The sequence below is a fragment of the Cupressus sempervirens genome, chromosome 3 (genome assembly GCF_028749045.1).
Source record: "Cupressus sempervirens isolate cs-2001-9-10 chromosome 3, ASM2874904v1, whole genome shotgun sequence".
Lineage (NCBI taxonomy): Eukaryota > Viridiplantae > Streptophyta > Pinopsida > Cupressales > Cupressaceae > Cupressus > Cupressus sempervirens.
Genome location: NC_143120.1, coordinates 308174683 through 308194320, shown reverse-complemented (window position 1 = coordinate 308194320; position 19638 = coordinate 308174683). Strand labels below are relative to the sequence as shown.

At 36.9% G+C, this 19638-nt stretch overlaps 1 protein-coding gene and 1 pseudogene across 7 annotated transcripts in view; one reads left to right on the top strand and one right to left on the bottom strand.

Moving 5' to 3' along the window:
• Positions 1-19638, top strand: part of LOC149566209 (threonine--tRNA ligase, mitochondrial 1-like) — a 166780-nt gene that overhangs the window by 28668 nt on the left and 118474 nt on the right. For all 7 annotated transcript variants that reach the window (XM_089819627.1, XM_089819629.1, XM_089819625.1 and 4 more), the window contains 2 exons: positions 2750-2875; positions 3316-3375. In XM_089819627.1, the coding sequence (XP_089675753.1) occupies positions 2750-2875; positions 3316-3375 (186 nt within the window). The remainder of the gene's footprint in view (positions 1-2749; positions 2876-3315; positions 3376-19638) is intronic.
• On the bottom strand, positions 8828-8888 carry LOC149566210 (U6atac minor spliceosomal RNA; annotated as a pseudogene).

Genomic DNA, 19638 nt, shown 5'->3' with positions numbered 1-19638 from the left:
AATGGGTTGATTCTCTGTCCTATAAATACGAGTCTAAATATAGTGTGAACTAAAGAGCAAGTCGTCTAAATAAAGACTGATTGTAGACCAGATTAAGAAAACTTAAAATAAAGCCTAAATGACCATCGAATAAGGTTCTAGAATAATGAGATAAATATAGCAAGAACCGAGAATACTAAAGATATTCTAATAGAACGAAGAATTCATGTGTGAAACTTCTTGTCAATTCATTTTCTAAGTAGTGATATTCTCTTTTTAATAACTACAAGGGATGTGCAAATAATAGATACCCAACTATATGATTCTTAGAGCTCAGATTTTAACCTTAGAGCTCAGATTTTAGTTTTCTAAAATCATTTTCTTGTTGCTTTCCAGGACCACAAAGTTGCATACAAATACATAGTATGCCATTCTTTGAACGCTCGTAGAGGCCTCATGATCTGTGAAGCTCAAAATATTATTATAATTTATAAATCAATATATACAATAGAAGCAAGAGTCTTTTTATAAGAAATTAAAAGACAATGTTTCTTAATGAATCAATTGCTAACAAAAATGAAAAGAAAGAAACATTGCTTTATTTTTAATACCCTTCATTAATGGTCATTGTTCTAACTACCCTAAAAGACATAAGTTTCAGGTCTTTTGGTCATGAATGCATTTCTGGCTTACCCCCCCTTCTCTTTAAAGCATCCCTGAAATGAGCTTGCAGGTAAGACCCTCTCCAATTTGTAGACTTCTGGAGACAACGTAGGTAACAACAAACCTTCCAACCTGGTGCTTGGAAAACCAAAATTGTCTCTCCTCTTATCCAGAGACATCAAATTTAGCTTGTAAAACTGAAACCATGATTTTGAGGGAAAAAATACTCAAACTGAAACTGCTTCAGAAAAAAGTCATGATTTTGTTAAAAAAATTGACAATTTTTTTAGCAGATGAGCACTATGCTCCAAAACATCCTGCTAGAAACCATGAGTTTTTTGGGATAAATTGTTAAACCCTAGGAAGACTGTATGCCCTAGCAACTCTAGATGCGATCGAAAACCAACCACAAGAAACCACAATACTTGTGGAAAAAATTGCTAAACCCCTGAGGCGATGTTGAGATCACTTGGGAAATAGTAATTTCTTTGAGGAAAAAGCTATAAATGGAAATCTAGTAGTAATTTTTTAATCGAAAAATTATGCAACCTAACAGTAGTTTTTTGAGGCAAAAATTATAAAACCAAACAGTAATTTTAGTGGAAATAATTATAAAACGTAACTGTAATTTTTTAAGGAAAAAATTATAAAATCAAGACAATTTTCTTAGGAAACAAATTATAAAAACCCAGATATAATTTTGAGGAAAAAATTATAAGATCCTAGATATAATTTTTTGAGGAAATATTTTTATAAAAGAAAATTTAGATATATTTTTTAGAGGAAAAAGAATTATAAAACACTTAGAAGAGAAATAACCCACAAACAAAAAAACATGATTCTGAAATTCTGGAATGCTTAATTTTGAGGGAAATCAGAAAAACCTACTCCTGGATTGCAGAGCTTCTGGAAATTGCAAAAAATAGAAAACACTGGGTGGACAACTAGGAAATGAATTCTGTAAAATGCGATTTCTGAGGGTGCAGGAGGGCAGGAAAAAAACTCCATCAGCTGTTGGCAGGCTAGACTGAGAATGATGTCAGAAAACATGGACAGGAGTTGGAAAAATCCTTAATTTGGAAGTAGAATAAACATGAATGCGAGCCTAAAAAGTACAATAACAACAGAACAAAGAAATAGTCCTGCAATAGTTGCAGGTTGCCACATATAAAAAATGGCGTCCTGATCAGAAATAAGATCACCCTAGATGGTCAAAAAACAATGTTCGGGTCTGATGTGCTGGTATGAGATAAGAAAGGTCAGCATTCTTTGAGAAAAATGCGGCCAACCAGAATGTGCAGCATCTGAAAAAAGGGACCGCAAAATTCCTTGGTCTCGGCACATAGGGAAAAAAATGACACTAAAAAATCCCCGCCTCCAACTCACAAACTAGATAAGACCACTTTCCATGATTTTCTGAGAAGAGAACAAAAACCCTTGAAAATTAAAGGTAGGGGGTAATAATTTAAAGACAAAAAATTAGCCAAACTTGAAAAAATTCCAATGACCTGCTCTGATACCATGTTATTATAAATCAATATGTATACAGTTGAGACAAAAGGGATTACTAGACAATGTTATTAAATGAAACTATAAAGACAGGGTGATAGTTAGACACAACAAATAGTGAAGTATGGCTGTGAAAGTTGATGTTGCTAGAAAGCTGCCATATAACCTGTTGAGTTAATATTGCTGGCCACCTCAGAATGGAAATAAATCATGGATTATATTCCTTTTTATTATTGGTGCTTTTGATTCCCTTAGATTATGTATGCTTTCTCACTTTCTGTTGTCTGCAATCATCGTAGGTCAGTGTCAGTGAGAAGCTGTTGTTGGTTTCATAAGGAATACATTTATTTACTATTTCCAGTTAATCTTTTTTACTAAATACCAAGTCCAAGTATTTATTCTTGAATTAGTCAGTGAAACTCAATATGCATATGTTTTAATGTACTGTTCCGACCTCATAGATTATCATGTGTATAATGCATCTATTGTTTGTTTCTCGCTCCGCACTTCTTATTTTATCATCTTTTGAGATATAATGCTAAATAATTATTTTGATAATATTTTCATCTGTTATCTTTTGTATCTTATTTGACTTAAGGTAAATGGTACTCTTTGGGACCTGACAAGGCCTCTGGAGGGCGATTGCCAATTGAAACTATTCACATTTGATAGCAATGAGGGACGTGATACATTTTGGCACTCCAGTGCTCATATCCTTGGGCAGGTAGGTAGTGCCTGGGTTCAACTGAACTTTAATTTTTTTTTCTTAAGTTTTTTCATATTTACATTGAAACATCATACATTTGTAACCAATTTATCAAAGGACATATGTTTTTGATATATGAATCTGTAGCCTGATGGTAGTACCTTTTTTCTCTGGCCTGTTAATTATGAGAAAAGCTTATAGATGAGAGTCTGCAGTCCTGTGTATAAGCAGATATGAATTATTTGTCCCACTTTCATGCCAAATAATTGGGTACAAGAAGTTATTGCTGGAAATAAGATTAGCTTTGGGTTCTCTTATATATAAGGAATTGCTTAGAAGTATGCTGGTTCTTGTATTCATGCAGATGATTGTTAATAGTTGCAACTGGGAGTGATATCAATTTTTGTATGATGCTTCTAGGTTGCTAGTTTAAGTTAATTGCTTGTTGTGCTTGCCAGTCTGTTGAGAGGGAGTATGGCTGCAAATTATGCATTGGACCCTGCACAACTAGAGGAGAGGTAATTTTATGTGGAGCTATAAAGAGCTATTAAGAGAACATTTATTTTTCTTTCAATTGTAAACACAAATTTTTTTGGTTATTCTATATTTTCTGGTACAGAATGAATATGCCTTAAGTTTCTTTGCTAGTTTTTGTTTTTTATTTTTACAATTTTTATAATAGTTCATACTTATTGTAAACTAAGACTTTGTCTCAAGAGCAACTGGTAAAATTGTGTATTGGAAACATAAGTTTGTAACTGCGTGTTGCATGGCTTTCTATTTCGTCATAGTGACTGGTTATGTCAATCTTGAATTTTCTTTTGTTAATGAAGTTAGTGGCTATGGCAATTTTAAATCTGAGCTTCACTCCCAGTGATCCTCTGTTGAAGAAGATTCATTCTTCTCCTTTTACCTGTAGCTCCTTTTAAATGAGTTCCATAGAAAGATCTGGGTGGACTCCAGATTTAACTTCTTTGAAGAGCAAGGAACATTAAATTTTATCTGCCTGTAAGTAATGAAATAACCATTCTGTGTTTTTGTAAGACACTACTCCTACCCAATATACCAAAAATCTTGCATTTCTCTTCATAACAGGCCAGTGAATATACTAATATTTATACTCACCTGACTATTCTGATTAAAATGCTTTTTAACTTTATAAAATGAGTATCTTTAATCCGAAGATTTCCTGAATTCGTAGATTTCAAAACCTTCAATACCTAAATTGGCCAACCTATCCACAACCGTATTTCCTTCCTTATAGATGGGTTTACTAGAGATATGATTAATTTAGGGGTAGATCCTGTTCTCCATGCATTAGCAATGGTTTGAGAGTCACCTTCGATTTCTAAGTTTTTAACCCCTCTTTTATGACACATTTTAAAGCCCTCAAATAGAGCCTCAAGTTCGGCAATGTTATTTGTTGCTGAACCTATACATTTGGCTATTCTTCCATAGGCTTCTTTTTCCCAATTATGTATGATACATCCAATTCTTGTGCTCCCGGAGTTACCTTGGGAGGCAAAATTTAATTTGAACTAGTTCTGTTGGGGAGGAGCCCATTTGCAATTTTGTCTATTAAACCAGAGATTTGTTACCTCCCTCTCCATAGTTTGAGGGACTTTAAGATTGTACCAACTTTTACTGATCTCCGAATCCCATTGTGAAAATATAGAATTCAAATTCTTGATTTGTTTCAATTTATTGTTGATGACTTCTATGATACTAGCTTCTATCTGAGTCCATTTTGTTCTCTTGGAATATTCGTCAATTTCTTTCCTTCCAAATTTCCTAGATCAGGATTGAGGAGGCTATCTTACTAATGGGAGAGTCTTATTTTTAAATGGGGACAACCAGCTCTAAGATATCTAAAATATTGTCGGAAAGGGGAAGTTTGAATTGAGGTTTCTGTGTTAACCATTGCCAACGATTTTGCACGAAAGGGCATTCAAGAAGTGATCTACCAATTCCTCTTGTGCTTCACAAAGAGGACATTGGGAAGGTTCTTTAAAGCCAATTTTCTTGAACCAATCTGCTGTTAGGATGTGCTTTTGAAGTCCTGCCCATGCATACATTCTTGCTTTAGGAAGACAAAATTTATCCCAACATAAGTGTAACGGAAGCTCCGTAGTTTCTGAATGTTGATTGTCAACCAAGGATTGATATCTTTCCTCAACCTTATTTGAACTTGTCTTTGAGCCCGACCGTTTAAGGGAGTCGTAGACATTTTTAGGATTAATTTCCCTTGAGGAAAGAATAGCGGTCATTTTTAATTTTTCAGAATCAAGGAGAGGGGTATCCTCGAAGTCTTTGCATTTCCGGGAAAGACAAAGGTCATTTTCTGGGAACTCAATATGATTTTCCAATTTGTCCTGCCAAGGTTTGGTCAATGTATTTCAGATTGGGTGATATATAATCGGTCAAGGGGGATAGCCACCCCATGAATCATCCCAAAACAGAGCTTTATTGCCTTTGCCGATATCTCAGGATAATTTTATTGTGATAATACTTCTACAATCCATCATGAAATTCCAGACTTTAGAGCCTTTGGGGGGATTAATCATTCTGAATAATTTATACTATTTGATGGGTCCAGATATTTTTTATAAAGTATTTTAGCCCATTTACTATTAGGATTATGGATCATTCTCTAACTAAGTTTGGCTCCTAAAGATTTGTTATGCCATTCTAGTTTTTAATCCTTAATCCTCCTTTGATCATTGGTTTACAGATTTTGTCCTAACTAATTAAAACCATTTTTTGGTTATTTGAGACCCCTTGCCAGAAAAAAATCCTCTACTTTTTTTCAATTACAGATTTGGCTTTAGTAGAGGGGAAGACATGACATTTGGTAAGATGGCAAGGCAAAAAGGACGAATTTTATCATAGCGAGGCGGCCAACATTAGTTAGCCATTTACCTTTCCAATTATCCATCTTTTTGTCAAATTTATTCACAAGAGGCTCCTAACATTTAGAAGATCTATTTTGTTTAGCGATGGGGATACCAAGATATTTGCAAGGGAAAGATCCTTTTTTAAAGCCCAAATTGTTACAAATTTCAATTTCGTCATTAGTTTTTCTATTAATGAAGAAGATTTTGGATTTTTCAACATTTTCCTAGTTGTCCAGAGGCTCTCATATAGATCTAGTATCTCCTTGTGGTTGAGAGATTCATCTTTGGAAGTTTTGGCAGGCAAAATTGAGTCATCTGCAAATTGTTGGTGAGTAATATTTTGGACCCCTTCTATGACTTTTACACCAAATATCTTGTTTGTCTTGGAAATGATTTATCATTCTCCCAAAAGTTTCTGTCATGATGATGAACAGGAAGAATGAGATGGGATCACCTTGTCTTAAACCCCTAGATATGTCGAAAAAACCTTTTTGGTGAACTATTGATTGAGATAAAAATTTTGGGTGTGGAAATGAAATTGAATATTAGACTGATCTATCTTTTTGAGAAACTAAAAGCTTCTAAGCATTTGCAAAGAAAAAGTGAATCCACTTTATCATATGCTTTTTGTATATCAAGATTTATCAACATTGTAGAATCTTTGTTTTTAATGACAAAATGAATAAGTTCTTGGATAATAATAATTCCACCGAAGATTGATTTCTTAAGAACAAAACCAATTTGGTCTTCCAATATTATTTTTGGTAGCAGAATTTTTAATCGATTCGCCATGGCTTTAGACATAATTTTGTATATAGTGTTACAAAGTCATTGAATGTCTCAGCTTCAATTTTTCTTGTGAGTGTTAAAAAGGTGTTATTTATTTCTTTAAGAATATTTCTTGATCTTTTGGTGTTTTCTATAGCCTCCCAAAGATCTTTACTCGAAAAATGCGACGTTTAGAGGAAAATCTTTAGGCCTTGGTGCTTTGTTAGGTTTCATTTGGAAGAATGCTGATTTAATTTCTTCCATTGAAAAGGGTTTGTAGAATGGTATTTAACACAAGTTATACAGAGAAATATAGCATAGATTCAATATTACCAATAGAAAATTCATTACTCGTTCCAAAATAGCAAATAAAGGAAATGTTATTAACTTATTTCTTATATTGATTACCAAAAACATGAGTACATCATCAATATTCCAAAGTCCTTTTAAAAGGGTCGGTTGGTTGGGAAAACCAATCGATGCATTCCCTCACTTCCTAAGTACCCAACCTGCTCAAGCTTAACAAGTGCTCAATACAATATTACTTTATTATGTACTACATCTATCCCCCAAGGAAAGAAGTCGTCTTCCAGACAACTACCTAACAAACTAGAACAAAAACTAAGACTTCAAGAAGAGGGTTGGGAAGATATCCATGTACTTAGGGTTCCACGGAGTCGTCGCAGTTCTTGCTTTGCAGATTTTTGTTTGGTCCAAACTCCCTATAAAACCCACAAAGCATCCATCTTCTTTGCTTTTGCTGCTGTGATTATGTCTTCTAGGGCAGCCTTTTCTATGTTCTCGTTTCCCTCTAGGGTTGCTTGTTTAAGTTTCTTCTATCGGAGTTCTCCTCCACATGCTCCGAAAGTATCTAGATGCACCCAATATGTCATTGTCAGCTTGGAGGGTCCCACCCTGTATGCCAAAATTGATGTCCCTCTATGCTCCGCTGGCAACTTAGTACAAATTGCTTCCAAGAATAAGGCTATGGCATGTAAAATGCCTTATGCTTCAATTCCATGAATTCTTGCAATCTGTCTAAGAGGAACTGCCCCCAGTTGTATACCTATCCCCTATGCAATCCATCAACTACTGGTAACATCAATAGAGCAATATTTGATGTGTGGTTGCTAGCTGTGAGTTTGCTTTTGACCAAATCGACAATGAAATGCCGTTCTTTGTTGGCTATAAACACCTTCTTGAGACCCCTACCATTTTAAAAAATGCCTTCCCATTCTTGCTTCGTGAGATTATTCCTGCACATTAATCCCAACCACTTCTTCTTTTCCTCCATGGTCATTAGGGTTTTTGTCAACTCTTGTCCTTGATGGGGAATTCCAAAAACCTTATTTATTTCCTTGGCCACATAGGAAATTGTTAGAGTTTGCTGGAAATATTGGATGACTGATTTATCGGTTTTCTTGTCATAGCCAACCACCATAGCATGTAATACAAATTCAAACTCTTTTAAATCTAATATGGGCATAGAAATAATTTTGTCTACCTCTGCCTTCTGTAGCGCCTCTTTGAAAGGGTGATTGTCTTCTGTATGCTCTCATCAAGTGCGACACTCACTACCCATGACGCTCTCAAAAGTAATATTGGCAGCTGTAACCTTTTATGCAATTTTTTCTTTGTCACTCTTGTCAGTCATTTTTCTCACCTTCACTTGAAAGGCTGAATTCTTCTTTTTAGAATCAAAGATCTTCCTCTTGCTAAGATTTCCCAAACTTGACAATTTTGTGGTACTTGGAAGAAATGTAGGTAACTTTAATTCTGTTACAACCCCTTCCTTGTAGCTCACCTTTGCCTCCATACTCGTCAAGTTGTATACGCCTTGTATGGCCTCCTTTCTGCAACTAGTTCATATGCCAGCCTTTTGTGTACATGGCTTGTACAGTTGCTTGTACGATTCTATTACGAGGAATAGTGGTATGTGGTGTCCGTACGACTATGGTATGTGGTGTCCATATGATTGCCAATCACGCCACTTGTACGTCCTAAGAACTGGTACCTTTTGTCGTTACGAAGACTCGTACAACTGCCAATACCTCCACTTGTACGACCTCCAAACTAGATCGTATGGTGCCTCTTGTCCATACGGCTGCCAATCCCACCTTTCGTTCAACCTCCTTGTCCATACACCTCTTGATGCCTCTTGCCCGTATGTCATCCATACTCTTGCCTCTTTGTATGCCTATGTTTCCTCCTCCATCCGTACGACCCACCCTGTATGCGTTCTCTTTCTCTCTTTTGTCTTTATGACCCACTCCATATGTGTTCTCATGCTTCATCGTACTCTGTTTAGACAAAGACTCTTTCTGTCATTATCAAGGGAAATGCCCATCATCTCTCTTTTCCTACGAAGCTCAAGCTTGGAAACTAATGCGCTAACTCCCTTGTGTGCTTTATATGCTTGGTTTAGATCTCCTAATTTTCTTCTCCTTTTTGATATTATATCTTCTTTAATTTTGGAAGTGTCCTTTATAGTAATATAATAAGTGGACATGCATTCCCTTCTTTCTTGATATGGCTTTAATTTAGATCCATTAACGAGATCTTTTATCGGAGTATTCTCCAGAGTTGATGATTTTATGGCCCCATTTCTTTTACTTTATAGCCTTCTGGGTACCTTTCTTCTGGCCCTACATTTTCAATCTGTAACATGTTACATTGTAGCTGGAATACTTCACAATTCCCCATTTGCCAGTGAAACAGGCCATTAAGAGAGCTTGTTTTGTCTTCTGAGCACTCCCCAAGCTAGAGTACTCCTTCCTTATTTAGTTCTACTCCTCCACTTTCTACTTATGAATTGGATGCGAAGTCCTCACTTACCGACTGGTTCCTTAGATCTATTGTATACTTCCTACCGTCAACTTTCATGGACATGGTATTCCTCTTCCAATTATGGGTAGCCTTCGTTGCCACTAGCCATCCTCTTCCCAACATCGCATCATACCCTTTCTTCTCCAAGGTGATTATCACAAAGTCCAACTGGAAGTGTTGTGACCAATTACTACCTTTTGCCCGATCAAGGTTCCTATTGGCTTACTTCCGTGCTGGTCTACGCCCACCAATTGGAATGTACGTGGCCCAAGTGTAGGCTTCCCTATCGCCTTCTAAGTTTCCTTAGATAAGATGTTCACCTCGAAGCCTCCATCGATAATAGTATTGGATAGTTTACATCCCAATATTTCCATTTCTACTAGTGTTGGTGTCCTCTCCATTCCTATGGTGAACAGGGTGTTGGTTTCTTTGCCTGTTTGCACTTCCTCTTCCTTCTCTTCCTTGGAGGGTACTCCTTTGATTCTTGCCCCTTGTGTTAATGCTACTCGCAACTAAGGTAGATTTTCTAGTAGATCCGCAATTTTCACAGGAATGGTGGTCTCCAGTACTTGTTTCATGATGTTTGTTACTGACTAGGTGTTTGGGGGTTTAACTATACTTGCTTCTCCTTCCTTTATCATATTATCTCTAATGTCCCTTCTAGCTTCCTGAAATCTTTCTTTTCCTGTAGCTGCATCCAGATATTTTAGTTTCCTGGCCTACATTTTTGTGATGGCTAATACTTCATTGTTAGGTTCTGCAATCTTGAGCATGTTCACCCCTTTTTGTCTAGGGCAATTGGCATCCTCATGGTTACATGGTCTGCACCATTTACACAACATTCCTCCATTTTGTTCTCCTCCATTTTGACAGTTGAGTGTAAAATGTCCCCATTCTTTGCACCGTCTACATTGGATCATAGGTCTTCCTTTAGAGTCGTACTGGATTGCTGTCCTGGGTGTATTGTTGTTATTATTGCTCCCTTTCTTGTTATTTCTATATCCTCCAGGTGAGGCTTTTGTATTTGCATTTCGTGGAGGGTGGTGTGGATTGTTCTCCCTCGGTGAAGAATATTTGCGCGTTTCGTGCTTTTAGATTGTAAGGATAGTCTTTGATTGCGTGTCCCAACACTTGACAGATCTCATAGAATGCTTTTCCTCGGCATGTCCCTTTTGTATGGCCTTCCTTTTCACGATTTGTGCACCATAGTTCCCTCCCTTCTCTTTTCTCTTCCTTACTTTTTGTTACCTCTTTCATTAATCGCATCATATCCTTCCTTAGAGCTTGGATGGTCTTGGACTCATCCTTGCTTTCTTTTGAGCTTTCACTCCCGTTTCCATGTCTTTTGGCCTTGGAGGTTTTGTTCTCACTTTCTATATCCATTGCGCGAGTACACGTATCCACAAAGGTTGATGGTGGAACTATTTTCATCTTTTTCCTTAGGGACGACGTCGACCCTTCAATAAACTACCTTTTCGTCAGTCCATCCACAAGCTTGTTATCAAGCTTTCCTATCAACTCCTTCAGGCTCCTACTATACGCTTTGACAGATTTATTCTTCCCTTGCCTTGCATTATAAATGTCTATCACTATTTCATCATCATCCCGAAGGAGTTTGAATTCAAAGGTTGTACGAAGATTATTCCATGTGTTCTTGCTTGCCTCCAAATCTGTATACCAATCAATGGCTATAGCTCTTAGTGTGGATGGAAATGCTTTTAGCCATTCATTTGCATCATTTTCTTCGTTTGCTTGCCGTATGGTTATGCATGTTTTACAATGAGGTGTGTGGTTATCCGAGTCGTCCCCCATGAATCTAGGGAGTTTTTCTTTGTCCATTGCCATTCTTCTTCTATTTTTTCCTCCTGTTGGGAAGCTCCCTCCTGCTGAGACGCTCCCTCCTGACAGGAGGCTCCCTCCTTATGGGAAGTTCCCTCCTATTGGGATGCTCCTCCTTGACGGGACACTCCTTCTTGATGAGATGCTCCCTCTTATTGGAACCCTCCTTCCTAATGGGAAGCTCCCTCCTGATGGGTTGCTCCTTCTTGACGGGACACTCCCTTCTGGTGGGAAGCTTCCTCCTGCTGGGATGCTCCCTCTTGCCGGGATGCTTCCTCCTGACAGGAAGCTGCCTGCTGGGAAGCTCTCTCTTGATGGGATGCTCCCTCCTGACGGGAAGCCCCCTCCTGATTGGGTGCTCCCTCTTGTAGGGCTAGATTCCTGGACGATTGTCCCAACAGTATCTCTTTCTCCTAGGTTGGAGTTTTGTTCCTGTCGATGCTCTCTACGTGCAGGAGTTTTAGGATTCCTGCATCTTGCCTTCCTTCTTGGTGTCTAGAGATAGCCAAATTGGCTATTCCTTCTATTGAATGTTCAATCAACCCTTCTTGGATTTGGAAGTGGTCCCCTTGTCCCCTTAGGTAACAATGTCTTTCCTCCCGTTGTTGGAGGTGTAACATCCTCAGGGCAACTTCCTCAGTTTCTTCCTCTTGCACTCGCCTCGGAGATTTGTTTGGAATTAGGGGCATGAATTGGTTTAGTGCTTATTTATCGTCCGTGAATAATCATGCTCCTCTAGTTCCCATTCTCGTGTCCTTTCCACGAATTGCTAGAGCACTTGTTGCCTTCTTTGTTCTCTTTGTTTTTCTGCTCTTTCTTCCTCTACGTGTACCAAGTTTCTTGCCAACAGTTGAGGAATTTGTCCAAGTAGATCGTACGTAGCTGGTTGAAAGTTCGTCTCATATCGTGCTATCCAAAACTGCTCTCCCACAGGCTTCCCTTTGCACGTATTGGTCAACAGAAGCTTCTGAGGTCGTCACCAGATTGCGTGTCAACTGATCTTCTCTGGTTGTTTCCTCTTCACAGTCATTGTTCGTTACTTGTATACGTGGTAGGAAGGGTCTTCCCATAATCCATCCTGTCTTGCCGACAACCTCCAGGTTCAAACTTAGGCAACGACACTAAAATGTAGAATGGTATTTAAGACAAGTTATACATAGAAATATAACATAGATTCAATATTACAATAGAAAATTCATTACTCATACAAGAATACCAAATAGCAAGTAAATGTTATTTCTTATATTGATTACCAAAAACAGGAGTACATCATCAATATTTCAAAGTCCTTAGAAAAGGGTCAGCTGTTTGGAAAACCAATTGACGTATTCCCTCACTTCCTAACTACCCAACCCGTTCAAGCTTAACAAGTGCTCAATATAATATTATTTTATTATGTACTACAAGGTCTATTTAGTTGTATTATCTTCATAAGAAATTATCTTGTGTATGTACTTAACAATTGATTTCGTGATTTTATGTCAGAAAATTCCCAGTTGTTTAAGATGTTATGGAAAAATGAGACAATTTTGTTAGCTATTTCTTTTGGGTCTTCTAGTAAACTTCCTTGAGAATTCTTAATTCTTGTAATCCTATTTATGTTCCTATTCATTTTAGTATTGTTGTGGAAGAATTTTGTATTTTTATCTCCTTCCACAAACCATTCTTCCCCTGATTTTTGTTTTCTAGAAAATTTCTTCTTTGAGTAGAATGTAGTCTTGTTTGTTAAAAAGTCCTTTTTCTTTGAAATATCTTTCTTAGTTAATACCTTCTAATAAAACCTTTTTCGTTTAGCTCCTTGATCTCATTCCCCATGTATTCCTTTTTTTCAAAAATATTCCTAAAGCATTTTTGGGTTTTGCATGATTTTGTTTACAAAAATTAGGGATTCTCATTTGGAGGGCTTTTTATTTTCTTTCACAAAATTTATGTCATGGGTTCTTTTTTTTCAAGCTTTTACCCCTTTTTTCAATAAAATGATAATTTGTAAACTTCATGTTTAGTGTTTGGTGATTTTCTCCACAAAAATCATGGTTTCTTGTAGTTTATTTTGGGTTGCATTCGTAGTTGGTGGGGCAAACATTTGCAATATTTTTTTTTGTGGTTTTTGACAAAAATTGTATTTGGGGGGTTTGCAAATTTTTTCAAAAAATTGTGGCTTTAGGTTTCAAAAGCTAATTGCAGAGGGATAGCTTTGTAATCGAACAAGATGGACAATTCCTAGTACTCTTGGTCATTTCCAGAGAGGTTCTACAGATTCAGGGAGGGTCTTAGTAGTAGGTTCATGTTGTAGAGTCTTTTGAAGAGAAGGTGATGACCATTTTTGCTTTTTTTTAGTTAGTTTAATGATGATTAAGGGAGGATAATAAAGTATTTAATGTAATACTAGTGGTCATTTAGGCATATTTAGTTATTAGTTAGTTTATAACTTCATCACTTAATTTCTATTTTCTTATTTAGCCTTTTAGAAAGCTTTTATTTCTCTATCAGTTATTTCTCTATATAAGAAGACTTTGTCTCCATTTGTAATCACTCATTTTATGCGGAAGTTGTCGGTTCGGATTTTGGTTTGTATGCGGGTTTGACATTCGCTCGATCTTTTTTTGGGCTGGTTTAGGGTTTGTTTTGGGTTCGTTTGTACAAGTAATTTTTTTAGAAAAAATTATATGTATGTAAACATATGCTGCAGCAAATAAGTTTATACACCACTATGCTAATATAAAAGCAATTTAGGAACATACACCACCATATATGTTTACAATTTAGTTCGAATAGCATGACAAAATGTCAAAATACATCACTATATCAATCCTTCAGTTCAAAAATGGTAATATCAACATTGCTAATCAGTTATCACTCATTTGATCAAATATCATAAAAAATCATCAAAGAATTCATCTTCATTAGGCAGTTGTAGATTACAAGCACAGTTAATGCCATTAGCATTAGTAGTCTTAGCCGTAACCTTAGGATTTGCTTCAACATCACTATGTATCTCATCATCATGTTCACCATCGTCAATTGCAAGTGCATCAAAATGGGTTTCCAACTTTGTAGAATCTGGTTCTACGTCCCATTGTTGTGCCTCCCCTTTTCTGTAGGTATTCTCTTTGTGAGTTGTGAGCCTCAAGTCTGAATGTACAAAGACCAAGTTATTTGCTTTTTTGGAGTTTAGTTGGTTGCGTTTTATTGAGTAAATGAAGGAGTATGTGCTTCAATTCCTCTCAGATGATGATGAACTAGCAACCTATCAAGACTTACAAATTTGGAATCATAAGGAGAAGAGTTTTGAATATTTATGAACAAGAAATTACAAATTAGAATCTTAAGATTAAAGAACTTACTTGTGATAAGATTTTGATGGAAATGGGTTGCAAGTGTTGGTAGATTTGTCCATGGAAGTACTACCATTTATGATCATCAACATTGCTCATCTTCAAGAGCATCTAGACCACAATCACCGGTGCTTGCGAACTCATAAATTCAGACCTCACTCAGGTTGTAGGTGTTCGGGAAAGAGTCTTCAGAGGCTACTACCACCATTTATGAGCATCAACATTGCTCTTGTCTTTAAGAGCATCTAGACCACAATCATTGGTGCTCATGAAACTCATAAATTTAGACCTCATTGCAGGTTGTAGGAGTTTGGGAAAGAGTCTTTGGAGGGCTACCTTGTACCCTTGTGCAACTTCAGGATCTTTGCATGGGGCAACTCTAGTGGTACACTCATTGAGAACTGATTGGTTATAGAACTTGGGGCTCAATGCAAACGCAAGTAGATGCAAAGGGTTAGTCATTTTGTTCCATCTCTCTACCGTGATTACTTGTAGCTCCTTGAAGCAAGATCTTGCTCTTTCTCATTTATGATGGTTTTAATATCCTCATTCATGGAGTCAATGCCATCATATACCTCACTCAAGCAAGGCCTATGCATGTTAGTGTATCGGGTCATGCTCAATATAGGCTCAGTGAACTTCAAAAGGTACTCAGCACAATCCCACCAAGGTTCTTCTACTATCAATGCCTTAATGGCATCCACGTTTGCACTATTAGATTACCTCCATACGCTCCAATTAGCATTGGTTACTATTCTAGACAATGCCTCTTTAACTTTGAGAATGTGTCTCAAAACAATAGTGTTGGAGGGAAAGAGGGTCTCAACAACCTATTTTAAGATCAAAATAGTAATAGAGTAAAAATTTAAAATCAAGTAATATATTTAAATTTTAAAAACATAAAAAGTTTACTAAATTAACGTGACTAGATTTTTAAACATGTTTAAATTTTAAGCAATTGAACTTACCTTTAAGAGCTCCAATTTCGTGAATTGTCTAAATATGGCTTGCGTCATATGGTGGTTTGTGACAAATGTTTGGATTTCGTGTGCCTCTTCATACATTTTTTTATCCACTCAACCTTAGTGCCATTTTTTTGCAGCATTACGTTGAGTGAGTGCATAACACAAGGTGTCCAAAAAATGTGTTCATAATGCTCCTCTCCTCAACCAATAAGCCGACTGCCCTGCAATTCTTGGCATTGTTGGTTACTATTTGAACAACATTCTTAGGGCCAACTTGCTCAATGACTTGGATGAGAATGGTTGCAATGAAAGGATTGTCCTTTACCTCTTCTTCACAATCCACAACTCTCAACTTTGCACCTCTAGTAGACACCTTAATTATATTCACCAAAGGACGGTTCCTCGCATCTTTCCATCCATCCGATACTATTGTGATACCTGTTTCAGTCCATGAATCCTTGATGGGCAGCATGGCAGCCTCTATACAGGTCACCTCATTATCCAATAAAGTGGTGCATATCTTCTCATAACTAGAACCCTTGAACCCCTTTGGAGCCTCATTGACTGCTCTCATCATGTATTGCCAATATGGTGAGTGAATAACATTAAATGATCATCCATTTGCATAGACACATCTCACTATGGCTTGATTGACAATGTCTCTAGCTTCATTTTGAAATGATGCTTCCAATGGTCCCGTTGCTTTTGTACTTACAATTTGTTGTTGAAGTGTACGTAAGAATGGATGACCCTCTGCCGATACATCATTAGTAATCGAAGTTGAAGACATAGATGACATTTTCCCTTTCTTTAGAGTCCTACCACTTTGCAATGGATGAGAAGCATTTGCTGTCCAAGTAGCTTCATCTACTTGCTTTTGTTCTTGAATGTATTTGTTCATAGTGTGGTTTGGAAGGAGGGTTTTAGGTAGCACTCCATTTAATCTCGGCTTCCCTGTAGAAAATTTAATACCTTTCTGAGGAATAAAGCACACATGTGCTTTCACTCTACTACAGGAGCTACTTGATTCCTCTTTGCAATGACTTCCAATCCATACCCAACTCTGGTTGAACCATTTCCACACTTTTTCATTACAGGGAGCATTTGTCGATTTTGAAGTGGGGGTTTATGGTGCTAGAATTGCTCACAGCCATTCTGTAATCTACAAAGAACAAAAAAAAAAAAAGAAACAACGAAAAAAATGATTTCTAATATATACTAATACTGAGATATGATATTTGATTTATATTTAAATCCGTATGAAGGTTAAATCACAATACAAGCTTGTAAATTAGTAATCAAAATGGAGGCTTTATTTGTGAATAGCTTGTACAAATTATTAAATAAAATTAAAAAATGGTTAATTGTAAAAAATTTATAGGAAAATGGTAACCTGTAGAGAAAGATGAAGCTGTTGCTCAAAATCCACGAGCTTGAAAATGTTGACAATGCAAGTCGGCAAGACAAGAACCTGCTGTGAGGATGTCAAAGTAAAACCCACGCACGAGCTGAGGCAGGGAAGATCACATTGTGGAAGAACACGTTAAAAAAAAATGCTGAGGAAGAAGACACGCTGAGCAGTGAGTAAGACTAACTCCAAGAAAACCTCATCGATGGAAGACAGCAAAGGAAGAGTAACGCTGGACAAACGCAAGAAAACAAACGCACAAGAAGATCATAAAATTTTAAAGTACTGTCGATCGAAGACAAACGCCATGGATGCGGATGCGTGTTTACTAAATGACAATGTCTTTACATTTTAGGTTTAACTTTACATTAGAATATCAATATATCAATAAAATAATGTTATAATACTGCAGTTGAAAGTCAACCGAATTAGAAATTCGCCCAAATTCACTTGACATTTGTTGAAACCAATTGAATTTCCTCCTGGGTTTGCGCATGCATTTTAACATTTGCTCAGAATGTTCAAAAAGGCCACCAGGGTCCCATTGGACGAATTTGCATAGAATTTGTTAGAGAAAAATCGTTTTCGAACCAACTTCGACTTTCAAGTGAACCGACTACCTTTTTTGCTGCTGCTTGAGCGAACACGGTAATTTAGATTTTTATGAATAGTGAAATTTTGTAACAGTGGACGCCTGTGCATTTTAAGGCAAAGGTTTTGAATTAATATGGTGAACCCGAATTACTATGTGATTTGAAATAAAAGAGAGCCATTACCTTAATGCTTTTAACTTGACCTATGTGGAAGATCTTCTTGCTTTCCTCATTTATCATTGCCTCATCTTGGATGTTCTTGCTTTCGTCATTTATTATTTGTCTTTGGTTCATTTTCTTTTGAGGCTGCTACATACATGTGCATACTAATTTTTTTTCTACAGTGGTAGAAAAGGTTACAAATGTTAAAAATAACTTTTAGATAAAAATAATTCTAGATGTCAGTTCCTAATTATCCATTTTGTCTTGCATTTGAAATCGATATGGTTATGATAGTTTTTGAAATGTCCCTTTTCTGATTTTACATGATATTTCAAGCCTCAAATCAGATCTTTAAAATCAAACAACTAATATCTCAAAGATCCACCAAATTTCTTAAGAAACCCCAAATCGGGTATGCCAGAAATTGTGCCAAAAGCTTCACAGCTTCACCTATTATTAATAAATTTGAAAGTGAAAATTTTTACAGAAATTTCAGCAGCATAACAGCCTACAAAATGACATTTCCAGATCCGTATAGCCTTTACACAACAGTTCTCAAATGTAGGACAAAAACTATGCTCATCGGGCTCCCGAAATTAAAACAAAAATGCCCGAAAACACCGCAAAAACATTAATAATCTATCTCAGAAGTTTAATCACGTCCCAATACATATATTCAGCTCTATTTTAACACCTTAAAGTCTGAAATACAGCAGCAACCCAAACTGATATGAAATACTCAACTGAAAACACCAAACTCATACAAAAAACACATCCAAAAACTCACAAATCTACACTGTTCAGCACAAAGGCAAACTCTGTATGAGCATGCACATGGAATGGCTTCAAACTCCCGTCCTTAGCCTTCCTGGAAACCTACAAACTCCCGTTCTTGGGTCTCCCTGGAAACGTGCAAACTCCCGTTCTTGGGTCTCCTTCTCCACAGGTTTGGCAGCCTCTGAAGAATAACAAAGAATGAGCAAAAATCAAGTTCTCGAATCAGCCCAAAATGCCTCCAAAACCTCTTAAAAGAGGGCATAACTGTAACTCACGTCCAAGAGAGGTTAATGAAACATATTTTAATAATAATTTTCATTCATTAGTCCAACGGTTTTTAAAGATTAACCCCCTTTTTTTGAAACTTCACTTTCTTGGGCCTGCCTGCCTTAGCAAAGATTATTATTTTTTAATTATTTGAAAAGGGGACATGACAAGTCCTCCCCTCCCAAACATTGCTTGTCCTTAAGCAATGGCTGAACAATAAACCAATCAATCCACCTGAATCCCAAATGTAGTCATGAACTATACTACCACCAATTAACACAGGCTCCTGCAATATCCTTTGCAATATGACCAAGAGGAATCCATAATCAAACGGACAATTATAGTTCCACCAAACTCCAAAATCACAACTTCCACAGTCAGAAACCCATGAGACATAAACTCTTAGAACATCAAAATCCAAGTAAAGTGGACTACCAACACAGTAAATACCATCAATGCATTCCACTGGCCTATACGGAATGTACAATCCAACTCTGCAACAATGGTGAATGCTCCCAAATGAAACTGTACCAAGTATGGAGAATCCACACACTATACAACGCCTGCAGTCAACACAACTCTGTAGATCACCAACCACTATCTCATAACCATAACTACCATGCACCCCTGATGGTGAAAAGCCATCACAAGATAAATAGCAAGAATTGGAACCCAAACCAAATTTTCCTGCCATCAACTCCTCAACACAAGGATCAAATGCTAACTGATGTACATACCTTGCAATATAAAGTTGATAAAAAAAATCAACCTCAGTCAATAGCTCACCATGAACAAGTGATACAACCCATTGTGACTGATCACCAGCTAAGTCAGGAGATGTCATAGCCAAAGGAGTAGAATCAATAACAACACCCGCTGAAGCATCACTCTGAAACTCCTGCTCTAAGTCATGTATTATCAAGCTGTCAACTGTAGAACCTATCGCC